The sequence below is a fragment of the Lathamus discolor genome, chromosome 6 (assembly GCF_037157495.1).
Source record: "Lathamus discolor isolate bLatDis1 chromosome 6, bLatDis1.hap1, whole genome shotgun sequence".
NCBI classification, from domain to species: Eukaryota; Metazoa; Chordata; class Aves; order Psittaciformes; family Psittacidae; genus Lathamus; species Lathamus discolor.
The window spans coordinates 29559537-29574298 of record NC_088889.1 but is presented as its reverse complement, the minus strand read 5'-3'; the positions used below and the strand labels follow the sequence as shown (position 1 = coordinate 29574298).

Sequence of the window (14762 nt, the reverse complement as noted above, 5' to 3'; positions counted from 1 at the left end):
CCACCTGTCTCTTTCATGTTGTTTTTTGTTTGTTTATGCTATTTAGAACAATGACCACCATATATTTGCTATGTGTAGTACTTTTTAATTGTCTTAAAGTGCTACTTCTCATTGCATATGGTATATCAGGCTGTGGTTTTTTTAATATAAGATTGAGAAATTGCTCTGAGAACTTCCCCCCAGTTTGAGGAGCAAAATTTGGATTGACAGGTTGTCATATTTTTCCTCCCACCCAAAAGTTCTTTTACTTCTTTGTGCTCATTATCAATTTGTTTCTAGGTAAATCAAAACTTTTTCCCCTGAGATATGCCTTCTTTTTGCTGATTCCATGCATTATGTCACATTGTGTTTCATTCCTTATGAAAGAACACTTTATTCTGAAAATAAATGCTTGTTGTAAGAGATGCTTTATTTTTTAACACCTGTAATATAGAAGCCACCTCCCAAACATGAAATACTTCAAGGCTTTTAAGAAATAACTGAATAAACAGCTTAGGGAGAAGGGATAAAAAAGCAGGTGTTTCATGAATTGGCCAAACTTCCTAATTACCTGTTACATTATAGCAATTATTTCAAAATTTATGAAGTTAGGCACTTTTTTAGCTATTTTTTTTCTACTTCTAGATTTTTTATACATTTTTAGTCATATTTCTTCAGATATGTTTAATTGTGTTCCCTTTATTTCTCTCAAGAATGTCCTACCAGTCCAAAAAGCAGCTGCTCGAACTCTCTGCGTTTATTTGCGTTATAATCGCAAACAAGAACAGAGGCATGAGGTTATCCAAAAACTGATTGAACGTAAGACAATTTTTCCATGATTACTTAGAGGTGCCAATTAGTCTTGACTAAAGATCTATTTCTATATATAGTTATATTTATTCAATGTAACTTTCTGCCTTCATTGGAGGGATTACACTTAAAAGGCGTTCAATTGCTCATATTACCACCAGGCAGAACATAGTGCATATGAAAGGAATATCTGAAACTTGTGCAAATGAATTGGGAAAGAGGCAATGTGGGAAACTGATAATATGCCAGGCTCCCTCCAGCCCTGCTTCTTGAATCCAAAATTGCTCAGCTGAAAGTGCTGCAATATACAAAACAGAGTTCCTCTATAGGAATAAAATTCTCTAGAGGCTTCATCATAAGAAGTGCTGAATAAATCTTCTCAGAGATTAATTTATGAATGGGTTAGTCACCTAAGGTGACCTTCTGATCTATGCTATGTGTTTTAAAGCTAGGTTAGAATTTTGCATAGTTCTTATTAGCAATCCTTAAAGTTTACACAGTAATTTTCATACACCAATGACATGGTTTGGATGGCATACAGGGCTTTGCTCAACACGGTAGCTGTTGAATTACTATTTCTGTGTTTTCAAATGGTTAGAGAGATCGATTGTATTTCTGAAAAATAATGCTCACTGACAGGTGTGCTCATCGAATTCAGAAGGCTAGTTTTTCCCTGAAGTAAAGAATTGAGATAGGCTGAGAAGGTGTGTCTTGTGATGAGTGTGATTATCATCTTTGAAATGTTAGGTTAACCTTTGAAAAGTTATCTATCTGACATTGAAAACTTAACAGATAATATCTGTGCATTGTTGTTTTTCAGAACTGGGCCAAGGAAAAAGTTATTGGAACAGACTTCGGTTTTTAGATACATGTGAATTCATTATGGAACTGTTTTCAAAATCTTTCTTCTGTAAATACTTCTTTCTACCTGTTCTTGAACTTACACATGATCCAGTGGCAAATGTGAGGTACTGTACAAAGAGTATGCAGCAGTGAACAAGAAATAAAAACTTTAAATGCTATATTTAGAAATAGTGTTAGAGGTTCCATGTCTCGCTTAAATAATGGGACTTGAATAAAAATGTACAGAGCCTTTAGGGTGACCAGCATTAAAGGTGTAGGGCACTGTGGGAATGATGTTGGAAAAACACGTAAGTAGGTCAATCTGAGTATTGGGGGGACTCATCAAAAATGTCAGGTTTTGGGACTGAAAGGAACAGTGAGGCAGAGGAGCCAACTGTAGGTGAGAAGAAAGTAATTTGCTGTTTTATGAGTATAGAGAGAAATGTAACTTCACAGTCTCCAATAATTTCCATCCATTTCAATGGAAATAAGTTAAAAAATAGAAAAATATAAGGGAATTTGGTATGTATATTAATTTTTTTTTTGCTTTCAACGTTTTTAGTAAAAGCACTGTTGATATATTAAAATTTAATGGAAACTTGGAATAACTTGTAAATCCTTAACTGATATTAAAATTAATTTTGTCATAATTCTTTTCTGGATTGTTCCCTAACACTTTTTACAGAAAGGATGCACCATCTATAGTGGACAGAAGTTTAGAAGTCAGACATAGTTGTTAGCTCATGATTTTAAAATGAGCATAGGGAGATAGTCTAGCTTTTCACAGAGTGGTGTAACTCTGTAATGGAAGTTGTGAAGATTAAAATGTTTTGAATGTGTGAAAACAGAAAGATGAATTTGTATAAGAAAATACTTTTTAATGTTATCAATCACGAAGTTTCCTTTATCCTTGCAGTTGTATGGAAGTGCAGTTACATGAGTTTTGGTGAGAATTTGGCTGCTTTATACTGATGAACCAGATTTCCGGTGTATTTAGGTACTTGATAGAGATAGATAGATAGATGTGTAGATAATTTTGAAAAACTAGAGGTCTGCTTATCATTCTAGCAGAATGAACCAACCAAATGAACAAAACCCAAACCCCAAAACCCTCAAACCTGAAACAACAACAATAAAACCTAACCAAACAGCCAAAACAAAAATGATAACCATTAAGGAAAAACAAAACCAAAGAAATCTTTATTGACTTTCAGATATAAGATTGTTTTCCTGATCTATGGAGTTTTTGAAAATGTTACAGTATGTCTGGAAACAATCCATAAACAACAGTATTTTCAAACCTACTAACTTTATTATGTCAAATGCTAGCATGCAATCCAAAAATTAATGATGATTGTTAAACATCTGCATGAAAAGACAAATATATACTGTTTTGTTTCTTTTTTTAGAATGAAGCTATGCTATTTGTTGCCGAAAGTTAAATCTACTCTGAGGATACCCACTGATAAACATTTACTTCAACAGTTAGAGTTATGTATAAGGAAACTTTTGTGTCAAGAGAAAGACAAGGATGTCCTGACTATTGTAAAAAGAGTAAGTGTTTTTCTTTTCCAGCAGCATTTTCTTTGGGGTTATTGTTAAAAGATGATCAACCTTATTCTTTCTGTTGATTCTCTTAATGTAAGAACAGGAGACTAAAGAATTCATTGTCTATCATATAATTTTGGACAATTAAGAGAAGATGTAATGCAGTGCATTCTGTCAAATTTGAGAGCTGGTGTTTCCTTGGTTACTAATATTGCGGTTATTTTATAGTGAATGGGATTCAGGACTTCAGCTCAATGACCGTTTGTGAAAAAATAACAGATGACTAAAGATGGGATTAAATATTGACTTTAGTAAAAATGATCAAGTTTTTGAGGTAGGGGTATCTAGAGATATATATTTACAATATACAGATGCATGATTTTGAAATGTTACAAATGTCTTTGTGCAGTGAATACTCATGAAAAAGTACATCTTTTAGGGATGACCATGCTTAGTGTCAAGGAAGCCATGATGTGAAGTAGCTAAAGTAGGTGGCCCTTCCTTACAGGGCCAGTCTGCAGGAGAGATTGGGTGGACACCTGTGTGAAGCATCCGGGCTTATTCGCAAATTCCTGAGTTGTTTTCATAGTCGTGGTTCCTAGTTCCATGCTCCGGTGATTCGTGCTTCTGTGCTTTCCTTGAGTGTAGTTTGAATTCTAAATAGATAGTCTGTCAATTATTAGTCTGTGAGACTCAGCATGGCTCTGAGAATACTCCCTGACAATTTTTAATTGCGCATGTAGCAAAAAATGCAAGCACAGGCTTCAAATGAAGAAAAGGCATACTTAATTTTGAATATGACTATTCTGAGCTTCCTATCTGGACAGTTTCTTAGTTGAAAGTATGGCATGCTGCTGAGTAACAGTAATGTTTTGATTTTCTTTATAGACAGTGTTAGAATTGGACAGAATGGAGATCTCTGTAGATGCTGTAAGTACTCAGTAACTTTGATACTTACAAAGTACTTTTAATTCCCATTTTCATGTAGTGATTTTTTTATTTTTATTGATTTTATTTTGAAGTTTCAGAAAAGATTTTACGAAAATGATTTATTGGATCAAGAAAAAGAGAGACAAGAACATCTCCTTTTGGAAATGGTATATCTTATGAGTGCAATCGGTCCTTTTTTTTAATAGTTTGTAGCTAGCTATTAATGAGGCAACAATTTTAAGGTAGAGGAAGTATACATTATCGAGACACCTTGTAGGTTCATAATCTGTGTGTGGTTTCATTTTACAACTTACAATAGGGTTAAGACATAAGTAACATGACTTCCTTTTCTGTATTATCTAAATTTTACTGTATCAGTTAGAAAACAAACTGTATTTTCTTGAAAAATACTCATCTGTGGCGCCTCGATAGTTCTAAAATCCAAGACCTTCAGCACATCTTTATGAAATCTTTTTGCGGGAGTTTAGCAATTTTTCAGGTGTGTATAACATAATAAATTGAATCATGAAACACCTCAGAATTGACAGACAGCTTCCATAGGCAAAGCAGTGAATGCCCTAATGTTTGTGCCAAGGAAGCCAAAGAAGGCTCTGTGTGTTGCAAGCTTTCCTATTAATCCGAAAAAAGGCCACTGATACCTGCTGCCTCTCAGGAGGGAGATTTAGTGCAGTTTGTATAGAGCAAAAGGTGCTGCAAGTTACTTAGGATTTGGAAGAGAAGTCTGCAGAGCAGTTTTCCAGCTTATAAAAACTATTTATCTTCAGTCATGACTGTAAGTGAGAGCTGCAGCAGACACTTCACCACTTAGCCTACTACATTTTCACAAACCCTAGATGAGATTACTGCAGTCTTCTGCTAGCTCCTCTCCACCCAAAGGTGGGAGAAGCTAAGAAGCTGATGGGATTTAGAAGAGGCTGAATTTCATTATGTTTTCTCTGATTTGAGAAAATGAAGCTGCTCTGTAGTAAACCAGAACAGGTTCAAGACTGTCCAAAAACCACTTTTTCCTCTTTGGGATTCTACAGAGGCTATATTTCTGGCCCACTGATGTCAGTAGGTAGGTACTGCATGTCTTCTCTTGCGTAGCAAAGGTTCAAGCTTTGTTATCAGGACCTGCATACATATATTCAAAGACTTGAAATTAGCTTTAGCAGATTTTAGGTAGTTAAAATAAATGTTTTTATAGTTAAAGCACTTCGGGGCTGTGGTAAAATAGCCCCTGGTATGCGCTTTGTTACCTTGTATTGTGTAATGACAATTTTTACCCTATTTCTACAGCTAGAATTTAGAAGAGCACCTGTATTTTTATGATATATCCCACTGAAATGGGCATACCTTCTGTATCACAAAGGTCTCATTAAGCATTGTCTGTGAGAGGCATGTTTTTGAGGAACTGGAGATGTATATACAGTAAATTGTGACACCCTGGCAGTGCTCAAGGCCAGGTTGGACCAAGCCCTGGGGACATGGTCTGGTGTGAGGTGTCCCAGCCCATGGCAGGGGGATTGGAACTAGAAGATCTTAAGGTCTTTTCTAGCCCTACTATTCTGTGATTCTATGTTGCAAATAGATGAGGAACAGTTGAACCTACTTAAATGTATCTGGCTGCTACAGATTTTAATACTGAATATGTTAATATGTTCCCTTAATTTTAGTAAGTGACTTAATAGAAACTAAATGACAGCAACCTTGACCTGAATGAATTTTTTTTTTCTTTTTCTAACTTTGGTATTAATTAGAATGAAATGAAAAAAAAAAAATTAGAGTAGAACAATTATGGTTCAGTTAGCACTTTTTATTATTAACATAGCACAGAAAATAAGCTAACATTAAATAGCTTTTTGAAGGTGGAGTGGTGTCTATTCAGCAACAATCCTGAAGCAAGTATTGGCTTTTGAAGTTATTGATGTAGCTGTGTTAACACTATATTCTGTCTATGAATGTACTCTCAAAAGGTTCTAAGGCTAGCTAGTGTTACAGAAGGGCAAAGAAATTCCCTATACTTGAACAATTATAATACTTGGTTTTGTTTTCATAAAGGCTTATCAAATGCAGAAGCTCAGCTCTGAGGTTCCTTCGTAATTACAATCAACATTTTTTTGTGTGACTTTTATATGGGTTATGTACCCTGATTTAATTTTGTTCTACTTGATTGGTTATCAAGATATTCACTAGGGGCTGTACTAAAAGTTGGAGTAGAAATTAACTGTTATTTTGGTGATTTGGAAGCAATTCCCAGTTGGAAACACAATTTATTTTTTTCTGAGGAATATCTAAGAAAATTATCCGTTTTTTAGGAACAATTAGAAAAAGAGAAGCAGCAAAATGAAGGAAGATCTGCAAATATTAATAACAAAATATTTGAAAAGAAGCGTAAGTTTGTTTATTTGTGTGCATTTTGCTTGTGCATGTATTGCTCTTCTGCAAAAGTAGGAAAAAGGAGCAGAGAAAAAACATTTTATACAGTAAATAGAGTTTTAGAAGGTGGCAATAAACATTTTTTTCTATGTTTTTCTAAAGATATTTATAAACAGTGGCTTCATTATATTAGAAGACTTGGCTTAATTAATAAAACACATGACAGTTTTAGTTCTCTGGTATTTTTTATTTTAGTGTGTAGTGTATGTACTTGTCTGTGGTATTTCTGAAGTATTACTAGCACTGGATTTGATATTATTGCTCTTTACCCCAGGGCTGTAGTATGTTATGACATCTTTCTGTTTTTAAAGTTAGCCTTTAAGAAAGGAGTATTTATACTTGGATTTTTTTTTAGGCAGAGACAGTAAAACTTCATCAGTGTTGGCAAAAAGTATCACACTCTCCGTTCCTGGAAGCTCTTCTTCTACATCAGCAAGTAAGAACTCAATCTTCCAGAATGTTTTGGTGTCACATCAGCAGGTTAAAACCCAGCAAAGCTGCTGTTGGGATTTGTGGGCTAGTTTAACCTTCTATGCATAGGAAGTGATTCCACTCCTAGAACTGAATGTTTTCTACGTTTTTTAGTTTTTGTTTAATCTTTACTATATAAATAAGTGACATAAAGTTTATTTATTGTTATTGAAGTATTTAAATCAGTTCCTTCAGCTAGCAAAAGTTGACAGAAAGTTATATTAAAAGTTATTTTAATTGCTGGGGAAATGCAATTATACATATATGTTAAAAAAATTTCCTACTTATACTTTTAGGCAAAGAAGACAAAAAATCCAAGTTGGTTCGAAGCCAGTCTTTCAGTACTCAAGCACTACATCCAAAATACAACACCTTAGACAAGTGTCCTAAGTATCTTTATTATCTTCATTCCTTACCTCATAGGCAAATGTTATGAAATTATATGCATAAGGCTCTATAAAAGTAGTGATGTGCTAGCTGAATTGATGACCTTAATTTTCAGCCTGTTTGATTGATTAAGGCATGCAGTTTTGAACTGAGGGAAGATATATCACTTTAAGGCATGCTGAGTCCTACTCATGTATTCCTTTCAAGTTAATATGTCACCTTTTATCATATATTAAACCAAGTTTCAATATGAGCTGCTAAATCTAAAGAAATTTCAACATAACTTTCTCATTTAATTTTTTTATATAAACTCATAAATAACCTCCAATATTATATAAAGAGCAGGGTCATACAATTGGGAGAAACATGTTTCTGTAATATACAGTTTGGTTTTATTTGTGTGGTCTTTTTTGTTTGTCTTTTTTTAAGTAAAAGCTCTGCTACAGGATATACGTCTTCAGTATCAGGAATGGGAAAGAATTGTATGTTATCCTTTACTGGTAAGTAGGTTATTCTATTACTTTTTTTTTGGGGGGGGGGGCTGCTGAATATGTGGGCCCCACATGTACCCTATTTACCAGGCATACTGTAAGATATCATTCTGCTGAAGAACATAGAATAATATATATCCGATATGTCTGGCCGCTTAAATGCTAGTCTAGTTAGTCTACTTCTAATTTTTTTTTTGTTGCATTTTTTGTTTTGCTTTTTGTTTGTTTAGGTTTTTGGTTTTTCTTGTTTGCTTGTTTTTTGTTTTGTTTGGTATTTGTTACATGTAGGTTTAAAGATATCTAAATGTAGTAAAAGTAAAAAGTACTTGACATTTCTTGATATTTTGGATGTCATAAAAAGGTTGGTCTTGCAATTTGCCTCCATCCATTTTACATGAGGAAAGGGTTATTATGTATACCTTCTCTTGAATTAGGGGAGGGAAACTGCTGTCTGGAAGTGTCCCTCTCTGCATTTGCTGTTGAAAAGTATGGATCATTAAAGACTCGAATGAGATTAGTGGCTTCCTGGAGGAACCTGTCTTTTTTCCATTCGGTACCAATAGACACTAGACTATTAGCTTGGATTAAATAGATACATTTTAAGCACCTAAAGACTAGCCAATTAAATCCCCCTGTTTTCATACATGAAATGCGTTAATCCTATCTTCCAAAATGTGTCTTCTAATTATTTTTATTTAGCATTATTTCCACAAAGGAAGAAGAAATGCTAAGTTGAAAGCATTCTGTTACAGAAAGTTAAACTTTTGGATTAGTGCCATAGGAAATATGCCATAATTGCCACAGGAAAACCAGCTCATTCTGTTTACCCTCTGTGTACACTTTTCAGACAAAATTCTTTTCTGAACTGCAACTGTTTATTTCAGATGATTCATTCCGGACTCATTCTGGTGGTAATAGTGGGAATGCTGCCTTCCCTTCCAGTTCTTCTCGCAACTTATATAACTCAGCTGACCAGAAGAGCAGTGGAAATAAGGAGATTCAGTCCCGAAAGATGAACATGTAAGTGATTGACAAGATGTTAAATCAAGCTTATGGGTAACATTTTTCAAAAGGAACTGAAGAGACCCATGTGAAATTAAGCCTGTATTTGTGATATGTCTTCACCCAGATTTTGAAATAGTAAATTAACACGATAAAAATGGGATGTGTGCAATTACAAGAGTTTTTAAGATTGCATTCACTTTTAGTTAGTCTTTTGCATTGTTTCCTCTACCTATGTTTGCATTCAGCTGGAGCATTATGGGGAGGGTGGAATGTGACAAAGTGAAAGTTATTGCATTCGATGTATATTAACTACAGTCACAGTGATTTAGCTGCATGTAGTTGGAGAAATAGAAAATATGCATTGTTAGATGATTTAATTTTTCCTTTTCCTTTTTATGTACTTCTGTATTTTTGTGTTTGAGAGTTATGTTGAACTGGTACTGCTACTTGTCATTAAGGCTGCTGTCTTGCCTTACCTTAATCATTTAGATGAAAAAATTTCCATGTTAGGCATCTCCCTTAGGCTGGTTTTCTTTAAGCTTCACCCTAAACTGTTCAACATTTTGCAAGAATGAAATCAAAGATGATTTTTTTTTTGCTCCTGTGATAAAACTGTAAGTCCTAGAAATTTGCTGTGATGTCTACATACTTAGTCAAATATCTGTAGACTCTAGCAGCTACTTCCCTTCATATTCCTTTCACGCTATTACTTGTAGTTCTAAATTACTGTCATTGGACTGGCTGTAATTTTGGGTGCTCAAACTGAGATTTTTCTTTGCTATTGGAGATTTGATTTCTTAGCCAAGTCAGAATGGAGACTGAAAAGGAGCCAGCTATTTCAAGAAATTGAGGTTGTTTGGGAAAGTAGACTTAAATGTAATAGGAACTAGAACTGGGAGCTGAAAAAAATGGAGAAAATCAAGCAGGGGCCTTGAAAGTCTGAATAGGTATAAAAGACCAAGAATAAAAGAAGAGTCCAGGATCTGATTTTGTAGCTTGCCTCAAAGATAACGGAGCTGAGATAGATGTGTAGATGGAGTCTACACCAGACAGGAAAGAGGAAACACCTTACACTGGTTTGCTAGGTATAAGGAGAAAACAATAGTGAAAGTGGTATCTTTTGAGTGGTCCTTTCTGGGGTTTTCAGGTTCCTTTAAAAAGCAAACCAAAACACTCCCCATGTCACCACCTTTACTTGCATATCAGAGTTAATAAAATTCCCAAATTGCAAAATAAAACACTCAAAATTTTAACAAATATATGAAGTTGTTCTCTGAACAGCTTGCATTCAGCTACTTGTGTACGTTATATTACGATATGCAGTCTTTTGCTGTGTGATTACATAGTATTTTTCTGCTGGAATTTTACCACCTTCACTGTACAAGATAAATTTGTTCTGGAATGAAATCAAGCTTGCATAGTGACCTATTTTTTTTAAACTGGATTTTCTTTGTAGAAAATGTTGGAAGATAAGTAATGAATGAAGGTGGACTGTTTCTGTTAAGTCAGTGGTTTCACAGCACAAGTACTTTAATGTACCAATCCAAATTGCACTCTGCCCCTGCCTTGTCCAGAGTCTAATGCTTTCTCCTGACTATTAACCCACAGTACTTCAGACTTTTTATAGGCGATCATTAGGCGGTCACTAATTTCAAAGCACATGATTTCAGACTCAACAGTTAGATCAGTAGTCATGCTGATGTTTTCAGCTATCTATAAAGTAAGTGGGATGTGTACCTTGAGTACATAAAATGACATACCGTGTTCAATATTTTCAAAAATTAAGTGTGGTCAAACCCCATGTGCTTTCACTCTAATCACTGCATACCTCTGTTCCTTCTATTTAAAACCAGAAAATTAGTTCTAATGCTATAAATTTTTTAACTGTCATTGCAGAAATTCCAATTACTCATCTGTCTCATAAAATTTTGGGGAAAATAAATGAATTAATACTCACAAAGCAAAGGTTTTTCTATCTATCACTTAAAATAAAACTGATACCTTTTGCTTGAATACAAAGGGACAGAAAAAGACACACAGAGCAGTTTGTACCTTTGTCTTCAGGCAGGAAAGTGGAATGTAAGAGTCTTGGCTTCGAGTCTCAGTGTACCATTGAGGTACATTGGTGAATACCTTAACAGCAGACTATTTGAAAGTAGGTGTCTGACCAAACACCATGAACTGGATGCTCTCCCTAGTTTAGAAAGTCCCTAAACTGCATAGTGTTTTTGGAGAAAGAAGAGCAGGCTTAGGATGACCTACATTTAGTACTGAATAAGAGTTTTAATGTTCTATGTTCTTATGGGAAAATGCATCTCTCAAGTTGGCATTCTGTCTGCTGCACTGTAGATTCAATTTCTGTTTTGTAATCTAGACCAATACTTGTACTTTCATCAGATAATAGAGCAGCTCTGTAAGGAGATATTAAGAGGTACAGATAGAGGAATAGTTGCTGTTCAGTGCATTTATCCATGTTACCTTGTTGACCACAGACATGTTTACCTCTACCTCTTATTTTTCTTTTGTTCAGAAAATCACCCCTGGTACTAAATATACACATATTAATAAAAAAGTCAGTTTCAAGGAAGAATGAGGGGTACAGGTTTTTCATCCTGTAAAAAGTAGGAGTAGATTTATTGTTGCATAGAAATCAATTTCATAATAATGAATTGATATTTACTATTAGGGTGGTGAGGCACTGGAATGGGTTACGCAGGGAGGTTGTGAATGCTCCATCCCTGGCGGTTTTCAAGGCCAGATTGGACAAAGCCTTGGGTGGGATGGTTTAGTGTGAGGTGTCCCTGTCCATGGCAGGGGGGCTGGAACTAGATGATCTTAAGGTTGTTTCCAACCCTAACTATTCTATGATTCTATATCAGTATTTCCTAAGATGTCCTCAACTGACTTTTAAGACATCCACATTGGTGTGTGACCATGTAGTAAGCATTATATGCATAAATATTTCAAAGTAGTGTCTTTCATGCAATCATATGATTGCTTAGGAAGTTGAGCGCAAGATAAAGTAGTTCTGCCACTGAGCTACTGCACTTTGAGTTGGTTACTTAAAACTTCTAATCATGTTTTCATCCTGCTATTCAAGATGCTAAGATTTCTGAGGTCCAGTGGGTCTGGCATGTGGTTTGGGTCCCATTTCTAAGATGAAGCTAGTAGGTATTCTGACACTGATACATTATCATGATGGGTGTCATCAGCAATTTAAAAAATGTGAAACAGAACAATATATTGTGTTGTTTGTAATTGGTACTGTAAAATATTGATGCAAATTAATATTTCCATAGAGCTCTAAAAATTAAGCCACAGTCTTTGACATATTTCTGACCAATAAAAATGGGTTGATAATTGACACGTCTACAATTCTGTGAAGTTGAGAACAATTTATTTAAAGATTAAAAATGAAGTCTATGAAAAATCAGAAATTGCCCAATTAACATGGTCAGCAGAAGACCTAGGAATAACATCGTATTCTCTCTCTTGCCCAACTCCACTTTCCCCAGACTGTTATGGGTTAAGATGGATACCTCTGGCATTATTCTTAGCAGCCAGTAGACTGCTTGGACTACCTTAAGGTCTCACTTAGAGTGATCTCTACACAACCTTATGTAGAAAGCTTAATGGAGAAAAATACACCCTTCTTGTGAAGAAAGCCCTCAGAATGTGTCCATTTGGCTTCTTCAGTGGGTACATTAGAGCAGCTAGTAATTTTTAAAGTAAAGTACAGCAGCTAAGAGTTATGTTAAAATGTTACACACAATATGTGTGTTTATGTTATTTAAAAATATAGCAACATATAGCAAAAACATGTTATGTGTGTTTCTTCTTTTGTATGAAGAAAATCCAGAAAATCAAACTCTTAAGATCTTCTGATGGAAAAAAAGCGAACCAGAAAGTGGTAGAAGCAGCATTCTGGTGCGATAAGGTGGGAGCAGCAGAAGGACTCTCTAATGCCTGGAATGAATAAAATGCATCCTGCAATGTTAAAACTTTTTATCTTTTAAATAAAATCCCAAGATGTAAAATAGGTTCCAATAAATAATGTAACAGTTGCAGAATTCTAATGTTGTAGTGAAATGTTATGAAATACAACTTCAGTTATGTGCTCTTAATCTGCTGCAGCTAAAGAGAGGATATTGTTTTCTTCAATTATGCCTTTGTAGTTCAAATTCTTGGATTTAGAATACACATATCCATTACTTAATTGGCTTATTTACAATTTCAGCAATTCTTAGCACCCTTGTTTTATGCAAGAAATAGAAGGAAATGTAACGAATATGCAAAAGTAATCCCACATTTTAAGGAATATTCAAACCTAACTTAAGACCAAAGTCCAGAACAATTGATCAGTCTGTATCATAAACTTTAGTAGCATTATGCTGTGAATTTGGAGGTAATGTTTTTACAAGTACTAAGTAAAGTTCATAAAAATACTGTGTGAGTTTTGAAGCAATCTAAAAGTAGATGTCTTCAGATTATATAAAAAAACTTTTATTTCATAAGTTTTGTTGTATAAATACCTGTTTTAATTTTTAGTATTTCAGATTGTATTTTCACTTGAATAATTTATAATGATGAAGCTAGTTTTTAATCAGCTGCTATTGCAAGCTATCATACTTCAGTGATGTCATCTGCATTTGTTTGTATTAATGCTATTGTTTCTATAAAAATCTGCCTGTGGGAAAACATGCAATTCTATTTTAAAGAGTTCTATTTATGCCAATACTAAAGAGAGAGCCTATGAAGCTATTGTCAGCTTCTCTATTTCAGAATGGAAGCAGCATAAATATATTGATATCAGAAATACGTGTTTTTTAAAATTTATTGGTGTATGATAAAGGTGATCTGATCTGTGAATGCATATGCGTGTGTGATTACTTTTTATAATGTAAAAATATGAATGATGATTTACTCAAAATAAAATGTAGGACAATGCTGTACATGCATGTTCTTGAACAAAAGCACTCTCAGGGCATCTTTTATAATTAAAATAAATAAAATCATTCACCTGTCGAAGGTATTTATTTAAAATAATAACAACACTGGATGTATGCTGTCTTGTGTGAAGTACAAAATGTGTCTTTGGATTTAGCAGTGTTTTGCTGTCTGAATTCTTAAGCTTCTTAGGTAGCAGTTGGATATAGGAGTATTCTCTGTTTAGTCACAGGCGTTGTTTGGATTCTGTGAAAACACTCAGGTTTTCAGTTTGTTCTGTTGCCTGGCACAGGATTTTGTAAATCACGGATTTCTTTAAAGGCTTCTTCGAGTATTATGATGTTTAACATTCAATATTGGTTCAGATGCACAGATGACCTATACTGGCTCCTCCTAGGTTCCGCATTTGTCTCACTAACAAAAACAGATACTCGCAGTTCCCCAGGGACAACTAGCATCCCAGCTACAGCTGCTCACCCATGGGCGGCAGGAGACTGCTAAATCTATTCAGTCTGACTTCTGCCAGGGACCAAACACAGATCAGAAGCGGCCAGCTGCAGAACAGGACTTAAAACTGTGTTTAACCCTCCAATGCCTTTACTAGAGCAATGCAGAAGAGCAAGTAAGTTCACAAACTTGTATCCAATCTGTTTCTTCCCTTAATAAGCATGTGATGAGTTCTAATACAATCTGTCTTTTGTTTCTTATTGGCTGTCATATGTCTGTCACTTCTAACTGATTAATTAATTTAATGCTGATAACATATGCTCCACTCAATAACCCTACTGTGTATTAAATTCCTGCTATGTAAGCTTTAATTGCTTTATTTAGACATTTTTTTGGTCTGCACATCTTCCTTGTACAATGCTCCTGACATCTTCTGTATACCTTCATAAGTCTGTCACACTACAG

At 34.7% G+C, this 14762-nt stretch overlaps 1 protein-coding gene across 6 annotated transcripts in view; it reads left to right on the top strand.

Moving 5' to 3' along the window:
• PPP4R4 (protein phosphatase 4 regulatory subunit 4) overlaps nucleotides 1–14762 on the top strand; it is a 90354-nt gene that overhangs the window by 49947 nt on the left and 25645 nt on the right. For 3 of the 6 annotated variants that reach the window (XR_010613903.1, XR_010613906.1, XR_010613905.1), the window contains 10 exons: nucleotides 693–798; nucleotides 1610–1757; nucleotides 3042–3186; nucleotides 4069–4110; nucleotides 4203–4277; nucleotides 6429–6504; nucleotides 6905–6985; nucleotides 7317–7410; nucleotides 7837–7907; nucleotides 8783–8918. Coding sequence is in view for 2 of the 6 variants with exons in the window: in XM_065685542.1 (XP_065541614.1) it covers nucleotides 693–798; nucleotides 1610–1757; nucleotides 3042–3186; nucleotides 4069–4110; nucleotides 4203–4277; nucleotides 6429–6504; nucleotides 6905–6985; nucleotides 7317–7410; nucleotides 7837–7907; nucleotides 8783–8918; nucleotides 12754–12778 (999 nt within the window). In the remaining 4 variants the exon portion in view is untranslated. Of the gene's footprint in view, nucleotides 1–692; nucleotides 799–1609; nucleotides 1758–3041; nucleotides 3187–4068; nucleotides 4111–4202; nucleotides 4278–6428; nucleotides 6505–6904; nucleotides 6986–7316; nucleotides 7411–7836; nucleotides 7908–8782; nucleotides 8919–12753; nucleotides 13929–14762 lie in introns of those variants that run through there. The other 3 variants (XM_065685542.1, XR_010613904.1, XM_065685543.1) reach the window with 3 other exon arrangements.